This window comes from Myotis daubentonii, chromosome 10 (genome assembly GCF_963259705.1).
Source record: "Myotis daubentonii chromosome 10, mMyoDau2.1, whole genome shotgun sequence".
Lineage (NCBI taxonomy): Eukaryota > Metazoa > Chordata > Mammalia > Chiroptera > Vespertilionidae > Myotis > Myotis daubentonii.
In genome coordinates, this window is record NC_081849.1 from 67,951,089 (window position 1) to 67,974,983 (window position 23,895).

At 37.5% G+C, this 23,895-nt stretch overlaps 1 protein-coding gene across 6 annotated transcripts in view; it reads right to left on the reverse strand.

Moving 5' to 3' along the window:
• Positions 1–15,619: 15,619 nt before the first annotated feature.
• CD36 (CD36 molecule) overlaps positions 15,620–23,895 on the reverse strand; it is a 59,924-nt gene continuing 51,648 nt past the window's right edge. For 5 of the 6 annotated variants that reach the window (XM_059712705.1, XM_059712706.1, XM_059712708.1 and 2 more), the window contains exons 10-15: positions 22,962–23,149; positions 21,810–21,928; positions 20,788–20,861; positions 20,166–20,220; positions 19,158–19,322; positions 15,620–16,569 (exon numbers count right to left, since the gene is read on the reverse strand). In XM_059712705.1, coding sequence (XP_059568688.1) covers positions 19,158–19,322; positions 20,166–20,220; positions 20,788–20,861; positions 21,810–21,928; positions 22,962–23,149 — 601 coding nt within the window. In that variant the 3' untranslated portion in view covers positions 15,620–16,569. The remainder of the gene's footprint in view (positions 16,570–19,157; positions 19,323–20,165; positions 20,221–20,787; positions 20,862–21,809; positions 21,929–22,961; positions 23,150–23,895) is intronic. The other variant, XM_059712709.1, reaches the window with a different exon arrangement.

Below are 23,895 nucleotides of genomic sequence, written 5' to 3' on the forward strand. Positions count from 1 at the left end.
TTTTGCATCTCATAAATATTAAGCACCTACTGTGTGCCAGGAAACTTAACAAATACACTTACTCCTAATCTTTATGACTAGCCTTTGAAGCAGGTGTTAGGGTGAAGTTCCTCATACTCAGAAAGATTAAATAATGTGCCCACTGACCAGATAGATAAGCTTGGGAAACTTCAGAGGAATTAACAGGAGTCTAGTCCTGGCAGACGAATAGGAACTGGATAGGCAGAAACGGGCAGAGCAGCATTCCAAGTAGAGGCAACGCCATGTGTCATTGGCGTGTGCCCGCCTCCAAACATCTCCTATTGCACTTTAATCTTAATCTTACATATTTTCTCTAAGTTTGGCATGAAACCCTTCCTTTCCCAAATGTTTACCGTAATCACTCCAGTCCTTAGTGATTTTACTTTATTACTCTTGGGATGCTCGGCCCCCAAGTTCTGAGAAATCCTGTTCATCCTTCAAGGCCAATGTGACTTTCTCTGGGAAGCTTCTCTGACGTGCAGGCTTGGTGGGCGCTCACTATCCTGCCGCAATGTTAATAGTTCTTGGGATGCTCTCAATGTATTCTCTTCTCATTATCTGTCCAAGGGGTTACCGCCTCCACAAAAGCTGTGTGTTCTCCAGAGTCAAGAATTTTCGGAAGCAGTATGATGATTACATCTGTTGGTACTAAAGTTAAATTACTTTGGTTCAAATCTTGTCTCCACTACAATTCCTTTAAGTTATTTGACCTTGGGCCAGTTTAACCTTTGTCTTAATTTACCCATTGGAAAACTCTGCTTGTTGTACAATTGTTGTGAAGGTTAAATGAGATAATCCATCAAAAGTGGTTAGCAAAGGACTGGCACATTAGCGCTTATTTATTAAATTTGAGCTATTACTGCTTACTTATCTGCGTTTCCTAACACCTAATATGATGCTTGGCTTTAGAGTGGGTGCTACAATAGCTAGTGTTGCTGGTTGCTTTCAGTTTCATCTTATAGATAGACATAAGCCACTTTAAGGCAGCAATTTCTTTTTTCTTTCTTTCTTTTTAAAATGTACGAAACTTACTACACACAGTTCCAGGTGTATGTTACAGTCTAATGCATGTTCTTTAAATTGATTCTCACTATTTCAGTCATACCCATCAATATCCTCCTAGATCTTCATAAGATTCTAAAGACAACCTGGCTGGTGTGGCTCAGTGGTTGAGCATGGACCTGTGAACCAGGAGGTCACAGCGGATTCCCAGTCAGGTGTGCTCCATTCCTAGGGTGGGGCATGCAGGAGGCAGCCAATCAATGATTCTGTCTTATCATTGATGTTTCTATCTCTCCCTCTCCCTCTCTGAAATCAATAAAAATATACTTAAAGAAAAAAAGATTCTAAAGCCAAAGTAATGCCAAATTTGTTTGTGAAGCCCTTTTCTTTTCCTGTCTCTAGTCTTGTTTTATTTTCTCCATACTGGAATGAGAGCAGAGACCAAATTTAAGTCATTACTTGATAGAGTTTAAAATTCACAAAAATATGCTTTAAGAAAAGTTAGTACTTTGTGTTCCATTACAGTAATAAAATGACCATTAGCAATTTTCAATACTATTGATAAAGAAAGTCTCTTTATACAGTAGTTCTTGCTTATCTGTGGCTTTGTTTCCATGGTTTCAGTTACACTTGGTCAAGCATGGTCTGAAAATATTAAATGGACAATTCCAGAAATAAACAACACATAGCTTTGAAATTGCAGGCCCGGAGCAGTGAAGAAATCTCCCATCATCCCTCTCATCCGATCTGGAAGTGATTCATCCCCTTGCCCAGCGTCTCCAGGCTCCCGCCCATTAGTCACTTAGCTGCTGTCTTGGTGATTAGATTGACTGTTGTGGTATCTCAGTGCTCACATATCCTTCTTTTACTTAATAATGGCCCCAAAGCACAAGAGTACCGATGCTGGCAATTCAGACATGCCAAAGAGAAGTTGCCAAGTGCTTCCTTTAAGTGAAAAGGTGAATGATTTCAACTTCAGAAGGAAAAGGGGGACTACTGTAATCTGAGAAAGGAGATCGAGTTCATTTACACGGTAGAGTTCATGGAGATTGCAGGAAGGGAGTGGTTTTATTTTATTGTGTTGTTTCCTGAGGCAAGATACAAAAGAAGCAACAGGCTGATTCCAGATGGAGAGTTCACTTTTAATGAACTTGAAAACATGTCCTAGCTCGATGTCTCCAGGGTTTTTCTCCCTTTAGCTTCCATAGAGCAGTCACAAAATAGAATTTATATCCAACGTAAATATATGTAACTAGAAGAGGCTCTTCAATGTATTATGTGTTCAGAAAAGCATTTCTAACTTTTCCCTGGAGAAAAATACCATCAAAATACAAGCAAGTTTCCTGTCATAATAATGTTCAGAAAGTATTCCATTATCTCAGATTGTTATTTCCAATCTTAATAATCTCCTTCCAACACTTTTTCTAATAGAGGATAAATTTCTGTTTTTTTCCTCAATACATATTTGTCCTTATAGACATCTTATTAATGAATTTATTATTTTAATGCAACTCAAAAAATGTCACATCTAGCTGAAGGTGATTGATGGGGACTCATGAAGACTAAATTTTGCTGTTACATGTTCACAATGCCAGACTAATACTTGAGCCTGGGAAATAAGCCCCCCAAAGTAGCTTTAAAACTTCTTGCCCCCCCCAACTTCTTTAAAAAATGCTCTCTAAAGAATTCTGTACTGTATTTCTCTTCTAAAAATATGGATCGTTCAACCAGGCTCCTGGTGACAGATGGGTTTCCTTTAAGCCAAGGTTTTTTGGTTGTTTTTTTTTTTTTTTGGTTTTTTGTTTGTTTGTTTGTTTGTTTGTTTTGTGTGTGTGTGTGTGTGTGTGTGTGTGTGTGTGTGTGTGTGTGTGTGTGTTGGGGGTGGGAGGGCAGTTCTTCTTCTTCTTTTTTTTTTTGCATTAAACAAAAAGCTAGTGATGACTTCCACGTGAAAACAAAGAGCCATAGTTTCAGCCTTGAAAAAAATTATCACAAATTGATAAAAGATCAAGCTCTTATTGACATATTTCATATATAGCTTCATAACTATATGTGATGTGAAAGAAGACAAAATGAATGTCCCCAGTAATCCATAAATTTGTTATCTTAGCATCATAGAAGAAAAGTTTTGATTCCCTCACTTCTTGGACACAAACTCCTGGACAGCAAATTTGTGTGGACTTTCTGTTGGGGAATGGAGGAGAGGGACTGTTCAGGTGGTTCATCCTTAATCAACACCAGATTATCTTAATTACTATAGCTTTATAATGCTTCCTGATACTTTATAGGGTAATTATTCGCAGATTTAGATCTTCCTTAAGACTATCTTACCTATGCTTTGTACTTCAATTTACGCTTTTTTGACTTAACTTTTCAAATTCCACAAAGATAATATTTGGGGTGTTAATGGACACTGATCAAAGTATTGATCAATTTGGGAAGAATCGATATCCCTACAATATTGAGTCTCTGGACTTCTTGTTCATGGTATATTTTGATATATTTTAGTTTTTTAAAACATCTTCCAGTAGAACAAATGTCATAAGTAACTTTGTTAAATTTCTACTATGTACTTTACATTTTCAATGGTATTATAAGTGACATCTTAGAAAAGTTAAAATTTTAAATTGATAGACTGTATTTTTAAAATAGTCTTAGACTTACAGAACAATTCAGCAGATAGCACAGAGAATTTGCATGTACCCACCTCTGCACCAGTTTTCCTTATTCACATCTCAGTGAGTATGGTGCATTTTCATAATTGATGAACTGATATTGGTATGGTAATATTGACTAAGTCCATAATTTATTCAGTTCTGACCTAATGTCCTTTCCAAAAGACTTGGGATCCCATCTAGGACACTACATTGCATTTAGTCATCATGTCTTTTTAAACTCTTTTTTGCTGGGACAGTTTCTCAGGTTTTTTTTCTTTTTGATGGCCCTGCCTGTTTTTGAGAATTACTTACTGTTCAGGTATTTCATGGAATGTCCCTCAGCTGGGATTTGTCTGATGATTTTTCTCACGATTAGACTGGGGTTGTAGATTTATGGAGGAAGGCCGTAAATTTCATTTTCATTACAGCATATCAATGGTACTTCCTATTTATATGATTCATGACTGTTGATGTTGACTGTGATCACCTGACTGAGGTGGTGTTCATCAAGATTCCCCACCATTATAAAGTTACGCTCTACCTTTCCCTCTTTTCTATTGTATACTTTTGGGGGGAAGTCACTGTGTACAAGCCACACTTCAGGAATGGGGAGTTATGCCCTCCAAAATTACATTTTTCCGCTTTATTAGCATCAAATTCTTGCTAAGTGACCCAAAACATAACCACAGATGAATTTTGTGACAGCTAGGAAATATGTAATTTCCGGTTTGTGAAAGCATCTCCTCTCCTGTCTCCTATGTGTTACTGCGTTTCCTCCTTTTTTGTCTCTAGCAGTTCTTCCCAAGTCCTCATTCTCCTCCTCTGAACTATGGGATCTGTCTTAGGCCTTCTCTTTTCTTTTTTCTTAATATGTTTTGTTGATTTTTTTTAGAGATAGGAAGGGAAATAGAGATGATAGATAGATAGAGAGAGAGATAGATGATATATGCATAGCCCATGGACATGGGCAATAGGGTGGTGAAGACCTGGGGCATGGTGGGCAAAGGGGAGGGATGGGAAATAGTCACGACCATTTTTCTCCCTTCTCAGCCACTGTATTTAACATTGGATTTATTCTGCCATCTGGTGGAATATTGACAAACTACAAGTAAAACCTAGGGAATTCCCTGGAGTGGGTATTCAATCTTTTTTTTAAAATTAATGTCTTTACGTCTTCATCTTTACCCTACCTCTTTAAAACACTTCTATGTGCAGATTATTTTTAATCTCAAAAATTAGTCATTGTGCTTTCATCTTGAATTTTTGTACAACCTAGTTTGTCTGTGTTTATTTTTTTAAATCTTTTTATTTTTTCTTATTAGACTTACTAGTACAAGTCCAGGAAATTCAGAGTCCCGAACAATAGGAACAAAGAGACCCACACCACGATAGATCATAATTAAAATGCCAAAGGTTAAAGACAAAGAGAGACTCATAAAAGCAGCAAGAGAAAAGCAGTTAGTTACCTACAAGGGAGTACCCATACAGCTGTCAGCTGATTTCTCAACAGAAACTTTGCAGGCCAGAGGGGGTGGCAATAAATATTCAAAGTGATGAATACCAAGAACCTACAATCGAAGTTACCCAGCAAAACTAGCATTTAGAATTGAAGGTCAAATTAAGAGCTTCGCAGACAAGAAAAAGGTAAAAGAGTTCATCACCATCAGCACCAAATTAGTATTACATGAAATGTTCAAGGGTATTCTTAAGAAGAAGGAGGAGGAGGAGGAGGAGGAGGAGGAGGAGGAGGAGGAGGAGGAGAAGAAGAAGAAGAAGAAGAAGAAGAAGAAGAAGAAGAAGAAGAAGAAGAAGAAGAAGAAATTTTAAAGATATTTTATTGATTTTTAGAGAGAGAGAAAGGGAGAGGGAGAGAGAAAGAAACACAGGCGTGAGATTTGCTGCACTCTACTGGGGATGTGCCTTGACTTAGAATTGAATCCACAACCTTTTGATGCATGGAATGAAAGCCAACCAACTGACCCACACCGGCCAGGGCTATATAACCTAGTCCTTGACTACTAACACGTGCCCTAGGACAATTATCTCTCTTTTTTCCCCCTGAATCTTCATTTACTCTTTGACAAAATGAGGTTAAAATCTCTTTCAGTTATAAAATTTCATGGCACTTTACAGCATCTTGACTAAACACTAAAAATAAGTACAACTTTTTAATTGATTCTGTTTCTCTATTTTCATACCTAACTCTTCCAAACCCTTACTTAAATAATTTCTATGGATTAGTGAGTTATTAGAAGACCAGAATTATGTGCAAAATCAAATGAAGTTTTAAAAGATGGTTAACTGTGTCATGGGAAAGACGATTAAAAATACCCATTGAGAGAACCATTGAATCTACATAACATATGAACAGAATATTTTAAAATTTTATCAAATCATTCCATAACATTTTATTTTATATTTACAATAGCACTTTGAGGCCTTTAAAGCAGGTGTTGTTATCACTATTTGCCAATGAGTAAACAGAGGAACAAATATTTGGTTGATCAATCTCACAAATGCAGGCAGTTATAGAAAATAGGTTAGAGCTCAATTTTGTGCTCCTGTCTGCAGAGCAGCAGCAGTAGGACCACCTGGGAGCTCGTGAGAAATGCAGAATTTCAGTCCCCATCCAAGACCTACAGAATCTGCATTTTTTTTAAATTAAATCTTTATTGTTCAGATTATTACATTTGTTCCTCTTTTTTTCCCCCCCATAGCTTCCCTCCTCCCAGTTCCCACTCCACCCTCCACCCTCACTCCCCACCCACTGTCCTCATCCATAGGTGCACCATTTTTGTCCAGTCTCTTCCCGAATCTCCCACACCCCTTTCCCTCCCAAGAATAGTCAGTCCATTCCCTTTCTATGTCCTTGATTCTATTATAATCACCAGTTCATTCTGTTCATCAGATTATTTATTCACTTGATTCTTAGATTCACTTGTTGATAGATGCATATTTGTTGTTCATAATTTGTATCTTTACCTTTTTCTTCTTCTTCCTCTTCTTAAAGGATACCTTTCAGCATTTCATGTAATACTGGTTTGGTGGTGATGAACTCCTTTAGCTTTTCCTTATCTGTGAAGCTCTTTATCTGACCTTCAATTCTGAATGATAGCTTTGCTGGATAAAGTAATCTTGGTTGTAGGTTCTTGGTATTCATCACTTTGAATATTTATTGCCACCCCCTCTGGCCTGCAAAGTTTCTGTTGCGAAATCAGCTGACAGTCGTATGGGTACTCCCTTGTATGTAACTCGGTTTCTTTCTCTTGCTGCTTTTAAGATTCTCTTTTTGTCTTTTGCTCTTGGCATTTTAATTATGATGTGTCTTGGTGTGGTCCTCTTTGGATTCCTTTTGTTTGGGGTTCTCTGTGCTTCCTGGACTTGTAAGTCTATTTCTTTCACCAGGTGGGGGAAGTTTTCTGTCATTATTTCTTCAAATAGGTTTTCAATATCTTGCTCTCTCTCATCTTCTGGCACCCCTATAATTCTGATGTTGGGACGCTTGAAGCTGTCCCAGAGGCTCCTTACACTATCTTCGTATTCTCGGATTCTTTTTTTCATTTTGCTTTTCCGGTTGGGTGTTTTTTGCTTTTTCGCATTTCAAATCTTTGACTTGATTCTTGCGCTCCTCTGGTCTGCTGTTGGGAGTCTGTATAATATTCTTTATTTCAGTCAGTGTATGCTTAATTTCTAGTTGGTTCTTTATCACAACATCGAGGGTCTCATTAGATTTCTTGTAGATCTCATTAAGTTTATCAGCAGTTTCTAGAAAATTATTGAAAGACCTTAAAAGTGTGGTTCTGACCTCTTTATCCTCCATTGACAATTTTGTCCTGTTTCTTTGTCTCCGCATTTTTTATGCTTTCTTGGTGCACCCCCTAGTGGTCTTTGTGCGCAGTCTTGCTGTAGTTAAGCCTTGATTGTTGTCAGTATTACTGGGGGGGATTTGACCTCCAGGCCAACTGGCTGTGAGAATCAGCTGTGTCTGCAGTGGGAAAACTTCTGTCCTCTGGGGAGGTGCTAATCTAGCCTTTGCCTGAGGCTATCCGGCAAATGCCTCTGTGCAGGGCTTGGGTGGGGTGGGTCGCACGGGATCAACAGGGCGGGCAGAGGGAGCAGTTATGGCTGCTCTCAGTCCCGTCCCCAGAGGCTCTGCCTCTCAGAGTCTCAGCAACCACTGCAAACCTCGGAGAGAAAGCTGCCCTCGAGTTCCGACCGATGCCAGACAGTCCCGCTTCTCCCGTTTGAGTCTGGGTCCCTAGAGTCTCGCCCAGAACTGGAGCTCAGAGCCTGAGACTCCCTCCCAATTGAAAACGACAACCATGCCCTCAGCCGCCAGCCTACTCCGCACGCACCTCCGCACCTTTGTATTTTCCGCACTGCGCCTCCTCTGAGTCTCGGTATGCTGTTCTCTTTCCTTCTAGTTGAAGAATTTCCCCTCAGCCAGCCTTCCTGTGGTTCTGGGTGATGTCCATTCCATCTTTCAGTTGTATTTTTGAAGTGGTTGTGCGAGGCAGCAATCTCTGGTGTTTACCTATACCGCCATCTTCAAAATCCCCAGAATCTGCATTCTAACAAGATCCCCAGGGGATTCAATGCCAATTAAAGTTTGACAAACACCAATCTATCCCATGAAACATTTATCAGACCAAGATGTCTTCCCAGGGTATGTAAGGTAGCCATGTGGTCTTTGGGGGTGTTTGAATCAGTTTTAATCTGAACAAGAATTTATATATGGAAAAATATTGTCTCAGGTGAGTAGTAACAACTGCCTTGGAGCCCATATGAGCTGCGAAGTCTAAAATATTTTCTATCTCGTCTTTTACAGAAAAAAAAATTCTGATTCCTGTTTCAGTAGCTTAAACACATTTTCATAAATGGTAAATATCTTACTCAGTGTATACAGAGGTGGAAAAAGTAGGTTCACAGTTCTTATATGAAAAAAATATATATTTCAAGAATAAATAATAATACAAGAATAAGCTGTGTTTTTCATACTCATTATTGCAAACCTACTTCTGCATAAAAACCTGAGTCAAACATGTTGCTTTAATGTTTAGAAGTGAGTCCTACTGTTAATACACACTGAACATTGAGAGTTTTTGCTTATAAATATTTCTAAAATATGACAGTAAATTAAACTAGTTGACCATAAATGATTATTACAATTAATGGTATCAGTAGTTAAACCCACATACCAACTTGTTCATTTCATAGTAACCTGGTTGAGTTTCTGTGAAAAGTGCTGTTGGACTTTTGATAGGGATTGCTTTGAATCTGTAGACAGCGTTGGGTAGTACGGCTATTTTATCAATATAAATTCTACGGTGATAATGGAATATCTTTCCATTTATTTGTGTCATATTCACTTTCCTTCATTAATATCTTACACTATTCAGTATATAATCCTTTCACCTCCTTGGTTAAATTTATTCCCAGATATTTTATTCTTTTTGATGCAATTGTAAATGGGATTGTGGTTTCGTTCTCTCTTTCTGATAGTGATTAGTATATAGAAATGCAAAAGATGTTTTTTTAAAAAATATTTTTATTGATTTTTTTTTTTAGAGAGAGAAAGAAAAACATCCATGTGAGAGCAGAACATAAATTGGCTTCCTCTTGCACACCCCCTGCATCCCGGGCATGTGTACTGAACTGGGAATTAAACCAGCAACCTTTTCATACAAGAGACAATGCTCAACTGAATTACACTGGCCAGGGCAATGCAACAGATTTTTGTATAATAATTTTGTATCTTGAAACTTTACTTAATTCATTTATTAATTCTAACAGTTTTTTGGAGTCTTTAGGATTTTATATACATACTAGGGGCCCAGTGCACGAAATTCGTGCACTGGGTGTGTGTGTGTGTGTGGGGGGAGTGTCCCTCAGCCCAGCCTGCCCCCTCTCACATACTGGGAGCCCTCAGGCGTTGACCCCCATCACCCTCCAATTGCAGGATCGGCCCCTTGCCCAGGCCTGACGCCTCTGGCCTAGGCGTCCGGCCCGGGCAGCGGGGACCCGCAGCTGCAGCGGCCCCGCGATCGTGGGCTTCGCTTTAGCCCCAGGCAAGGGGCCCCTAGCTCCTGGGACTGCCAGCTTCGACCGTGCCCAGCTCCCATCGCTGGCTCCACCCCTACTTCCTGCTATCACTGGCCAGGGCGGAAAAGGCACCTGATTCTCTGATCATGGCTGGGGGGCAGGGCAAAGCCGGCCCCAGGGCCGCCTTTGCCCTGCCCCCCCAGCTCTTAGCTCCCCCCTGGGTTTCCAATCACTGTCAGTGGCAGGGGGCTTCTTCCTGCTTTCCCTTTCGCCTCCCTGCATTGTGCCTACATATGCAAATTAACCACCATCTTGTTGACAGTTAACTGCCAATCTTAGTTGGCAGTTAATTTGCATATAGCCCTGATTAGCCAATGAAAAGAGTATCGTCGTACGCCAATTACCATTTTTCTCTTTTATTAGTGTTTATATATGTATATATACATGTATATATATATACATATATATATATATTTTTCCCCCCTCTCTATATTTGTAATCTATATAAATAGTGACAGTTTTACTTCTTCCTTTTCAATGTGGATATCCTTTATTTCTTTTTGTTGCCTAATACTACTGGCCATCCTTTTCTTTTTTCCTGATCTTAGAGGAAAATCTTTCAGCTTTTCACCATTGACATGTTGTTAACTGTGAGCTTGCCATATGTGACTTTATTATGCTGAGGCATATTTCCATTATACTCAATTTGTTGAGAGTTTTTATCGTAAATGGTGCCCATCCAGGGATAGAAAGAAGTTGGTGACTTCTAGCTTCTATCCTTGGAAAGCATCCCAGCAGGTACCTACTATATGTTCAATTAGATGCCTGCCCCTCAGGCCAACACTTTAAGATTAACAAATGAGCCTCTTTCACACAAAGCCTGGACCCCTTGAGCTGGGTCCTCAGTTCAGTGAGTCTGAGTGCGAAGCCCTTTAAAAGCTGTTTTTCAGTTTGCTATAGTCTTGTAGGTCATATGGATATGAGAACCACTGGCTTTAAAGGCTAGATGTTTCGGGAGCGCATCTTTCAGGTACAGGTCTTAAAAGTTGGGGTGTCTCATACAGGGTTCAAACCTTTCATTCCTCAGGCAGAAGCTCCAGGTTTTGAGTCCCCTCCTGAATGTGTGTTGCCATGCCACGGGTGGGATTTATGGCAAGATTGGGTATCAGCCTCTCCTACCCTCTTCAATGTGTTTTTTTGCTTGTTTGCCCAATGTGTAGGAGTTGGTAAGCTAGTTTTTAGTTAGTTTGTTTGTTTTGGAAAAAGTTGTTCCATATGTAGTTATAGATCTGGTGTGTCTGTGGTAGAAGGTGAGTTCAGGGTGCTTCCATTTTAAACCAGAACCAGAGCTGAATATCCTATATAATAAAGAGCTAATATGCTAATTAGACCGGACGTCGGAATGACCTTCCAGAATGACCAGTGGGCGGGGGGCGGGACCTCGGGGGCCTTGAGGCAGCTGGGGACGTGAGGGCCAAGCCCCTTGCATGAATTTCGTGCATCAGGCCTCTAATTTCTAAATAACTCAGCAAACATAAATAACACAGCAAGATAACACATTTAGCAAGAAATTATTTGCAGGAAAAAGTTTAGAATCAAGTGATCCAACTGTCCATTTAGTTGGGTACTCTACTCTGATCCCTGTCTCTACTTGCCTGGCTATGAAAACTGCTACATGTGAGCTGGTGGCAGGGATGGGGTGGCATGGGACAGGGGAGCGGGGGAAGGGAAATTCCTACAGTAGTGGCCAATAGAGATAGTTTTCACAAACTTATAGGACCGTTATTTTTAAATGATTAGTCATAAATCTCTGGGGGATCCTGTTACACTGTAGATTCTGATTCAGTGGACATGCATGTTCAACAAGTCTGCAGGTGACGCTGAGGCTGTTGGCTCAGCCGTAGCACAATTAAAGAACTATTTTAAAATCTATGTTTTTCCTAGCTTTGTCACAGTTTCCCTTCTTAAGTGTGTAGAATGGGACATTTCTGAAATGTGTAGACATAAGCTTACTAGCATCTGAGAACAGTTGGCAAAGGAAATAAGAGTAATACGTAAATAGCCCATGAATAGACAATAACAGCTGTTTATAGTAGCAATATTAAACACCATTTCCATAATCAAAAGTTAAAAAGAAAAAGCAAAATTATTTTTCTAATAACAGAAGTATTTACAGGCACGCCTCAGAGATATTGGGAGTTCAGTTCCAGACCACTGCAATAAAGCGATAAAGCGAGTGCTACAATAAAAGAGCATTTAAATCCTTTTTTTGGGCAGAGGGGTCTTGCCTTCAATTTATATAAAAAAATGCAACATCTTTGAAGTTCAATAAAACAAGGTATTTCACGAATACTTAAAAATGCAGCTACTTTTGAGCCACAAAAGTAAAAAAGCAATGTTCATGTATGTATTTGATACAAATACAAAACACTCATTTTTAGTTTAGCTCAGATCACTCCAAATAACTCAGAAAAACCCGTAATCAGTAATTTTGTTGACATATGCAGAAAAATATAACGAGTAGTGGTTTTTTAGGTAGAGTTCAAAATCCACTTAACATGGTAGATAAGCCAGAAGAGGTGGATATAACGAAACAGCCACAGTGTTGCAAGCATATTAGATTTTAACTTCAAAAAACTGAGTTGTCAGCTCAAACACACCAAAAAATGAACTCCAACTAAAAAGATACTGTGTACCGTTGACAGTACGTTAAAAGATTGACAGAATATTGCATGCATATAAATCCAAACACAAATCTCCTGAATGTTCAGAGTAAATTTTCAGAAAATAACATTTCTTTTCCTGATATGATCTTCACTCTACCTCTTTTTATCCTGAACATTAAAAAACAATATAAATTGTTCTCTTTCTTCGTGCACTTGTCAGCAACAGTAAGCATTAATCCATTTTTGCCGGAAGCCGGTCCATCCTTGCTGCTTGACACAGTCGCTGCAGGATAGAAACATCTGCACAGCATAAGTTTCAAGGGACCTGGCGTATATAGCATACTGTTCTTAATATGTTTGCTCCCCTTAGCGCTGTGTGTTTTAACCAAGGTCACCTCTCCGAGAAAGGTTGTTTCCCCAGGTAGGGATTTTTCCCTGAAGTTAGGGAGGGGATGAAACTCCTTAACTAAGTGCCAGCCGGTAGTTAATCACTTTAACTACAAACAATCATGCTTAAGCTACATAATCTTTACTCCCTGGAATGGAGATAAGAAACGCCCTAACCTTTGTAATAGAAATTGACAGGATTAAAATCGACTGGTATAAATACAGATGTAACAAGACAATAAACAGCAGAACCTCTCTGGAGATCCAGACCAGAACTTGGCTGGAGATCCTGGCTGGAGATCCTGGCTAGGCTGCTGATCAACTGAACGCTGTCTCCTTCATTCTTCGCCGACTCCGTCTACACCTTTGGGGACCCCTGGACCTGCTGGGGTTGGACCCTGGCACATTTTCACAAGCTATAGATTTTCAAGCTTAAGTTATGAACAGCAATTATAATTTTTGTGATAGTTAAACATAGTTTGAAATGAAAATGTGCCTCTCTACCAAATGGTAGAGTTTTCTATGGGATAAAATATACAAACTCATCCATGTACAGTTATAAGTATTCAAACATCTACGTTCCCTGAGCACCATACTATTTCTTTAGAGCAAAACAAAAGGTATTTAGTTAAGCAATATTAAAGGTACATCAGTCAAAACTTTTTCCCTCATACCTATGAACTGAGATGCATTTCTGTATGAACATTATAAAATCTGAGTCATTGATTGAATATACAGACCTTACTTGAGGTGACTATGTATTTTCTCATCCAATTCTTTTTTTAAAATATATTTTCATTGATTTCATAGAGGAAGGGAGAGGAAGAGAGAGATAGAAACATCACTGATGGGAGAGAATCATTGATCGACTGCCTCCTGCGTGTCCGCTACTGGTAATTGAGCCCACAACCCAGGCATGTGCCCTGCGTGGGAATCGGACCATGACTTGCCCATAGGTCTGTGCTCAACCCCTGAGCTATGCTGGCTAGGCTCATCTTCCAATTCCTTAGCCCAGTGCCTACTTTACATAATTTAGACCATCTCAGTTCAAGAATTAAAGAAATTTCCTTTATATTTCTCTTAGATCAACGTGTCCACGAATATCCTAATGCAAAAAGAGTAAAGTTTTCTCTTAATCCTCAGCAGAGGATTTCTAGAATCTCATCTTACACTTCATTATCTTAGGCCAGTGATGGCGAACCTTTTGAGCTTGGCGTGTCAGCATTTTGAAAAACTCTAACTTAACTCTGGTGCCGTGTCACATATAGAAATTTTTTGATATTTGCAGCCATAGTGAAACAAACACTTATATTTTTGATATTTATTTTATATATTTAAATGCCATTTAACAAAGAAAAATCAACCAAAAAAATGAGTTCGTGTGTCACCTCTGACACGCGTGTCATAGGTTCGCTATCACTGTCTTAGGGGGATACGTTTCCCCCTCCTGGTTACTGTAAATGGAAAGATACTAAGTCAGTATGCTTTGAGCACCTTCAGATTTTTGAAGGATCCCTCTGAACTGGTGGTGTCTTAGTTGGGGCATTCATTATTTACCCTGGAAGCTAAAATTAAGACCAAGTAATTCTTAGTCTTATTATCCAAATAAACCTGTTTCTAATACTTCATCCTATAAACCTCTCTGTATAAAACACAAGACATAAAGTGGCTCATCTTCTCTCTCTATAAGGAGCTTTTTAGGTAGACGGGTGCTCTCTGCAATAACTGAACCCTTGCTAAAGAAAGCAGGATTACCTAACAATCTACAGTATGTATATAAAAAGCCAGTGACCATAACGGCCATAACGACCTTAACGACCAGTTGCTATGATGCCCACTATAGCCAGCGAACTGGCCCGATCAGGGTGTGGGGCCGGCTGGCCAAGCTCATGGCCCCTCCCCTCTGCCGGCCTGCCCCTGATCGGACTCTCCCACCCTGATCAAGAGCAGAGTGGGCTGGCCAAACACCCCCTCCATTCCCCCCAGCCAGCCCCGCCCCCAATCAGCCGGCCCCACCACGATAGGCCCGCAGCCCCTCTCCCTAGCCAGCCTGCCCCTGATCACACCCCCCCACCCCAATAGGGGGTGGGGTTGGGTGGCCAATCTCCTGCAGCTCCTCCTCCCCCAGCTGACCACTACCCTGTTCAGCCTGAAGCCCCTCCCCCTGGCCGACCCTGCCCCTGATCTCCCCCTACTCCAATAGGGGGTGGGGCCAGCCAGCTAATCTCCTGCAGCCCCTCCCCCCACCCTGGCCCACCCCAGATCAGCCCCCCAACCCTGATCAGCCCCCTAACCCTGATCAGGGGCAGAGCCAGCAGGCCAACAACCCATGGCCCCTCCCCCATGCCACTGGCCCGATTGGCACTCCCCACCCCATTTGGGGGTGGGGCTGGCTGGCCCATTGCCCACAGCCCCTCCCCATGGCCAGCCCTGCCCCCAATTGGCCCCCAACCTCAATCAAAGGTGGGGTCCGCTGGCCAATCGCCCATGGCCCCTTCCCCCAGCCAGCCCAGCCCTGATCGGGCCCAGATCGGGGTGGGCCAGCTAGACTCCACCTGTGCACGAATTTATGCACTGGGTCTCTAGTAGGTCTAATGAAAAAGAAATCTTTCCCAGTCTAGAACTTAAGTCATGCTGCTATAAAGAATTAAACCAAATATATTTTGGTTGTCTTCTAAATGACTCAAAAATTAGGCTAGGACAAAGTGTCAGTATTGAATTAGAAAGAATATTTCAGAAGGAAATATGGATTCACAAAGAAATATGGATTCAAAGAAAATACTTTAAACAGAAAATTGGGGTAAATGTTTTGTGACACAAGAGGAACTAGGCAAAGTGCAGGAGTTTAAGTAAGAATGTCTTTTAATGGTTGAAATCATTCTGTCTGAGGTGACAATGAAAGCAAAAATTATTACAACAAATAACTATTAATGCATTCTCTTCTTTGTCATCGTTCATACATTAATTCCTTTATTCTCATTTACATATTTTCATACTAGGACAGCATTCTGAAGTCATGAAGCATAAGTTGTATGTAACTGAGTAGAAAGATCATAATCAACTCAGATTTCCAGAAGAGCTGCAGAAGGTGGAAAATTACAAAGACCTTAACATGGAGAGCCAAAATGTGCTACCAATGACTCCCATCTGCATAATCAGTGTTAAAAATAGAAGCCCATATTGTTATAAAGTAAGACCATAATTATAATGCCTGCTGTTGCTATGCAAAGAATCCCATAGAGAAGGAGATTTAGGTAACATATAATAAATAACGCACAGGCTAATCATTTATTTTCCATTCTTAAATGTCTTTCAAAATAATGATGCTCATGAAAATGCAATGTACTGACAGTCCTGGGGTCTGTTGCAACGGAACAGGGACACTGCCGAGAATGATGCTGTCTTCCCTTGATGAGAAAGAGAAGAGTTCAGGGTCCAGAATTTGTTTAGAATGTCCACTCCTCTGCTGAATTTGTCACCAGGGAATCAATTAGTGAATCAGCACCAAATAAAAATAATTTGTCCATGCTAGAACCTGGTCCGTAGAAACTGTGCACAAGATGAATTTCAAAAGGTGCTGGTTACTTGTTCAGATTATGGATTTTAATGACATCTTAATAATCGTTAGAGCTGTATTGCTGCTTATTGCAAAAAATGAATGGTGCCACCATCTCATCAACTATAAGATTAGGTATGTTTTGAAAAAATAAAGCGTATTAAATCTTCATTTGTAGGTCAGTATTCACAAAGGTCTTGATGTTGCTGGTACATAAATGTAAAAATTCATTTGCTGTCTAGAAAGTAGAAGAAATGTTACTGTTTATCAGGAAGCAGTGGGAAAAAAACGAAACAGGTAATACTCAAATTTTATATATCCAAGATATCCTACTTTCTGTTATTCAACATAATTTGTTAAGCTGCAGAGAAAAGCTCTCTGGTGGACTGTATAGTAAGACAATGCATATTCCCATTCAAGAAGGATAAACTTCCCAATTCTAAAGACCCGCATGTAGCCAGGTAAGGATTGCTCACCAGTGAATCTGCTCTGGGCAAGCATTTCTCCTCTTGGCTCTCCCTTCAGGCCATCTCCCATTTGGAGGTGTCTATACTATTCTATTCTTTTTGAAGGGACTATTTGCCTGTGCTCTTTGTGATCCATTGAATAAAGCCACTCTTCAGCTCCACCATCTTATATTTTATTTCCTTTTGTAAATCTATTGTCTGTTTTTCCAATTGCTTACAAATCTTCCCAAAGGCATAAGTTTATAATATTAAAAACTGAGGCTTGTTTAAGGAAATCTACATCTCCTGTGATTCTTCTAAATCTAATAAATCAAATAATCTACAAAAAAAACCTTTTTCTCTACTTGTAAAAGAAAGGCATATAGTTTTATAAATACCAGCCACTTTTCCTCAAAACAGTTAAGGGTAAAGAAAACGAATACATTTGTTGACAGAGATGCTCTAGAGAGTTTTCAACCCTTTACCCTAATTTGGCCACATAGAGATCCAAGGAATTTGACATTCAGGGCTCACTGAGCAGTGATAAAATTTATTATATAATTTCAAGAGAGAATACTTGTTAAAAGAAAAACTTTTAACTACTATACTTTCTTTTGAAAACATGCTTTTCCAACAGAACAAGTTTTTGTTTTGTTTTATTTGTTTGTTTTTCAATGGATTATTTTTTATCTCTATTATATAAATGGTTATATGAATATCTTGGTTTAATCATAACATGTTTGTTATTGTACTAATGGTCTTAACAGTGACGCAATATTTCCCTTGTTTATTATAATGTGAATATATTATACGGTCATTTTGAATACATCCCATTCAAATAGATTGTGGCCATAATTGCTTAGCCTTCTTTTCAGTGACTAAATAGTGCCAAACATGATCAAAACAAAAGATTGGGTTACCTTCCTAGACACAAGCACTCAATCACACACACACACACACACACACACACACACACACACACACACACACACACACACACAAATAGTGTTCTGAAAATTCCACTTAAAAAATTATCAATTTGACTGGTTCACACTTTGGAAAATGGACAATTCTGCACTGTTAAAATTTACAATGTTCTGGAGTGTCTGCAGAAGATAGAACAGATGCTGATGAATCCCCGGCTATTAGAAACGCATGAAATTGTATTAGGGATTCAATGTGATAGTATATATTACAGATTTAGCATGATCTTGGCACATAGAAAAAGCTAAATAGTTACCAGTGGCAGCACCAGAATCTGTATTTAAGACAGATTAGGGTCAACAGTCTGATTGAAAGTAAAATAAGAAAACTCGTTTTAAAGTTGTGATTTTAAAGCAAGTGTATTGCTTTTATTTATTTATTTTTTTTAATGCACCTGGGAAGGAAAGGCTGATGAGAATTATGGATGAAGTGAAAAATTCTCCCCCAAAGGCTACACCAGTGGCACCTATAATGATTACAGAAAGGCTTCCACTTAGGGACGATAGGATCAGGCACTCATTCCTATTTATGTGCAAGGGGACATAGACACTAACTAATAACTAAACCAGAGGCCTGACCACCTCTGGAGTTCTGCTAAAATGCAAATGTCCACATTTACATGATATTCCGTCTAAACCCTGAGTAATTTGGTTTTACTGTGTTGAACATGACTTTCTCCTATTCTCTTTTACTGTTATATTCCAATTTTAGCTCATGAATTTTAATTGTTAATCCTGCTTCCACATTAAGCATCTAGGGAACACACCCTGATATTGGACAATGTATGGCCAGCATGTCTGTGAAGCAATCCTGTATTTATAGTAATGTTATCTTCATTTTAAATTTCATTTTAATGCAGTATTTATTTTAAAGGCATTATTTTATCTCTACCATTTATTATCAAGTTTTTAGTCTCTTTTTAATTTCTAGCTTATTTAATTTCTCTTTTCCCTTGTAGATTTCAATCTCTCCAAATATCTACTATTTTCAATTTTACATAACCTTTCCTAATCAATATGCTAAATTATTTTTTAAAAACATAACTAGAAATAATCGATGAATGAAGTCAGAATTCTGCAAAAGAACTATCTATGTACTAACTTTTCAAAGTTGAAAATTATCTCTTATCCCTTTCCTCTCAGAATAAAGATGGAATCTAGTGAACTGCTTGAGATTTATGGGCCTTTATTTCCTCAGTCTTCATTTATGTCTTCATTTACATTAAGTATCTCAAAACTTCAAGAATGTATTAAAAACAATAATTGGCTAGACATGTCCAGAAGGAGTTACAAAATAACTTATAACCCCTCTTTGATAAAATGCAAAAAAGTTACATATAAACTAATATTACTAAAGTAGTATACATACATATATTTATATTTTTGTATATACTTACTTATTTTGTTCTCATTGATCTGCATGCACAGTATGAGATCATAAATGCAACAAATAGCACCACACCAACACCGAGTAAGGTCATTTCTACGATGCCAAGGAGCTTTATTTTTCCAGTCACTTGGCTTTTAAACATTTCTGCCTTCTCATCGCCAACGGTACCAGTCTGTAATCAAGTTAATAATTAGCATTATTTGCGTAGATCATTATAGCAAAATACTTAAAATCCTCCACTTACGTATCACTCTTCCCCCCTCCCCAAACATCTATATAAGTATTAGTCATCTGTATCTGTAATACAAGCCAATGAAATTCCCTTTGCATGTTCAAGGAGGCAATACATGCCAAGGTAGGATACAGAGTGAAATATAACCCACTTCTCTTTAAACGTGTTATCTGGCACTCTTCAATATGCTAGCTCCGTTGATCTTTAAAACTGTCTTACCAAAATTGTTCACAATTTTCCAAAGTGTTTTTCCTAGTGACATAGGAAAATGGCAAGGGTCAACTATTTAATTCCCTATAAAGACTTGATGCATTTCCTAATTCTGTGGCTAATCAATTCCATAATTCCATGGTTTACACAAAAAAATATCTTGTCAGGCAATAGGATAGACTATCTACAACTGCTTTAACCTGGCTTTTGTAAGCTTGGTTGGCTTTTATTAACTATAATATTCAGTGAGCCTTGAAATATTTGAAGTTAGATATGTGAATGACTCTCTCTAACACAAACATATGACAAGAAAAAATGTTTAACAGATGCATTTTGAAAATAATCTAAAATGATAAAAAGGGCATAGAAAATTAAGACAAGCTTGATATTTCTATTTGGTTTGGTTCTCTCAAATAGCTATAATTAATATTATGTAAACTCATCAATATGAACAATGAAAACACATACAACCTCCAATATGCATTAAAGGTATATTCAATTTTAAAATGTCAAAAGTATTTTTATATACAAAGAAGTTTATTGCTTTTAATACTAATAGATAAAAATACTAACCTCATTAAGCCAAAGAATAGGCACAATGTAGTTCCTAGTCAGACGCTTTAAAACACTGTAACATACATTTAAAAATTATGAAAATATATTACACATATAGGACAGAAGTTTTAGTAATTACCAGTGTCAATAAATATTCAGAAATTAGTTACTCTTGCAACTTGGTTAAGTTCCTTGATTTTTGTTCCCTGTAATGAATCATTTAGGTTTTAATATGGTTGTTTCTCAGGTATCTTCTATTCTAAAAGCCTTCATAACAGATTTATAATTGATTGACTCTTTCTAAACACAGATTTTTCCTTTAAACAAATTCTACTCAGGAAAGTAAAATATGAGTTTTGGAAATTATTGTCATAGAAATATTTGGAGGGTAAGCAAAATGTGAGATGCCACCTAATACTTCAAAACATTCCAAACTATATATAAATCACTTCAGTGAACAACAGATGTACTTCTAAGTTACAAATGAAAGTTGTAAGCATGTAATAATTATTATATAATATAGTCAAGCCAAAGAGAAGCTGAAGTTTTATATTATTTTCACTCACTTTCATGGATTTACTCACATTCTTACAAGAAAATACTAAAAGCATGTAAAGATAACCTTGGTCAAGAGACTCACTCAATTTTTTTTGATTGCTTGACCAATATGTTGACCTGCAGCCGTTTTGCAAATCGTAAAGTGAATCCAGTTATCTAAAAAAAGGAACAAATTAAAATTATTTTTAACTTCTTTGGAAAACATTCTTTTATAATAGCCAGTGTTAATTTGTAATGCTATATAGAACTTAAGGTGAATCTGTTCTCCTTGAAACTTGTGTATTTATTAAATAAGTAATTGGACATGTGAAATATTTCCTACATAGCTATCCATAGTTGCATTATGTGAATATGCATATATGTATGTGCATGCATATACATGCAAGCACACATGCATATACATGTACACACACATATAATTTCTTTGCCTACTCTAATGTCTAATGTTTTAGCTAGGTTTATGATGTTTACCAGAAATGGTTTTGGGGAATCAACAATGATATAACAGCACTAAAACATAAAAACATATACAGTTTATATAGTTCCTAAACTATGCAAGGTCAAATATATATTCAGTCATAATTCATATATCTTCAGTTTAATCATACTACTATCATTATTGAAATAAAATAAAACTTGCTACTAAAACTGTGGCATTCCATTAAATTTTTGAAAAGCAGAACAGTAAAATAATTAAAACTGTTGTGCTTATAAGATTTTAATAAATTTTTCGTGACACTAAATATAATAGATCTAGCCCCCAATTCACATATACCTATAAAACCTCCTTTTGTCCCTTATAATATAATATAAAGCGTTTCTTCATATAAGCAGTGATTAGAATCATTCCCATCACTAGTATTCCTGACCCATGATCCATTAAAAATGCTTAACAAGTTCCATATTCTTAAAAACTAAAATTGCTACCTTGATATTTCATAAAGTAATAGAAAAAAATCAATGTAATTTTCATTGAAATAAAAGTAATTTATCAATAAATATGATCAATAAATATAATTGACAAGGATATAATTTATTTTTTTCTTTAAGTTAATTAAAAAAACACAATATTAAACAAGGCAGATCAATAGTATATTTGCTTACAGGTTCAACATCTAAGTATGTGCTGTGTTCTTCTTCATCTGGATTTAAGCCTTCAATAGTTTCTCTAATTTCAGGAGAGGCATGGAGGAAATGAGGGAGTGAAATGATCACAGGTTTTCCTGAAAACAAGTTTTAGGAAGATAATTGGGGATAAATATTTCACATAACACTAAAAAAAGATTCTTTGAAAATAAATTTTTAAAAATGCATAGCTGGGTTTGAACACTAATTTTGCGGGGTGAGGGTGAGGGAGAATTATAACATCTGATTGCTACTGTACAAATAAAATAACAAAATTCTCCATTATTTTACTAACCAGTCAGTTGATTCTGTTGTTTATGCCTTAAGTATTAATTTTTAATATGTAAGGTTTAGCTGCTGAACACAGTTTTAATCACATATGTTTTTGTTTTAGGTAGCAATATATCTATGAACTGAGAATTAATTAAGAGGTTTTTTTCTTTCTTTATTCTCACCACTCCAGTATGAAGAAAGTGAGCAAGCCAAGACAGACCACAAATTGTGTGTAAGTCAGCCTTTGTTTCAGAGACACACTGAAAACATACTTATTTTTATTTACTATTTTCAAAGAAAGAAAAAATGGCAGATAGATACGTTGAAATACTCATAGTATTCTGGGAATTGTTTTCCTTTTACCCTAAATGTAAAAGGAGCACAAGGATTCTATATGGCAAAAGAAACAATAACAATAACTACCATAACAATAATAAGGCTAAGTGGAATGGGAGAAAATATTTGCAGACTAGATATCCAATAAGTAGTTAATATGCCAAAATCCAAAATATACAAGGAACCTATACAACTCAAAATGACAATGAGCAGCATAATAATAATAATAATAATAATAATAATAAAAAATGGAAAAGAGCCTAGACATTTTCCTTAAGTAACACAGAGAAATACTAGTATGATTTCATTGACTAATAACTAACCTATGCAGCACTGAAACACAGTTAGGACTTTGAACACAATACAAAAGAACACACAAAAATTTCCTACCATCACCCTTACTTTCTGTCCTTATTGCTTTCTCACTTAAAATTTTTTGTCAAAGGGGTCCTGGTAAAGGTTACATTTTAAAGAACACCGAAAATTACAACATGAACTGTAATACTGAGAACATTTACTCACCTTCTTTGCACTTGCTAATGTCTAGCAAACCATAAAATGTACAATTATTTGAGATCTCTGGGTCTGTGCAGAAACAATGGTTTTCTGGATTTTGAATTGGAGATGCAAAGGCCTTGGGTGGAAGAATAAATCTAAACACAGAAATTCCTTTCAGATCAAGTTCGGCTCCAAACACAGCATAGATGGACCTAAACACAGAGAAAAGAAAGCTTCATTCCAGGGATCTGAACTATATTTCAGAGATTCATTTTTTTCTTAGTTTTAGATTTATATTCTTACTAACTTGGAAAATCTAATATACTCTTATCAGAATTCTTGTTTAATTTTTAGGGAAAACAAATCCTTATAAAATTTTAAGGCATATCAGAACTCAATACCTGAGTATGAGCTATCCTTACCTTTATTTTCAAAACCTTCTAAGAATAATTTTTGCTTGTGAAGTGCCATGGTGTATTGATACTAAAGACATTTTTTTCAGTTTATTTCCTTCATAGATTAACTATTTATATGACTGCCTCAAATACTTTTTTGTGTGTGCCCACCTCAATAAAATAAAAATAAAATACCTGTCTTTCAAAACAGTCATGAAGAGAAAGACCACTAACTTGTAAGTGTGTGCATGTGAGCTTAATATACTGTATTCTATACCTCCATCATTTACCAAGTGTCCACCGTAATCTTGGTAATGTGCTGGGGCTCAATAAATGTTTCTTCCAATCCCCAGATAACTCTCTAGGAAGAAACACTGCTCTCTTCAACTTTACAGATAAGGAAAAGATTCAGAGATATTAAATACTTGCTCACAACCACACAGCCTTTGGGAACAGGGTTAGGATTTAAGCATATTGGTGTGGGTTCTAATGCCTGTGGTATCTACTAGGCCCCATCAATTGGAAAAGATGCTGTAGGGGAAGGTAGAACACATTAATTAACA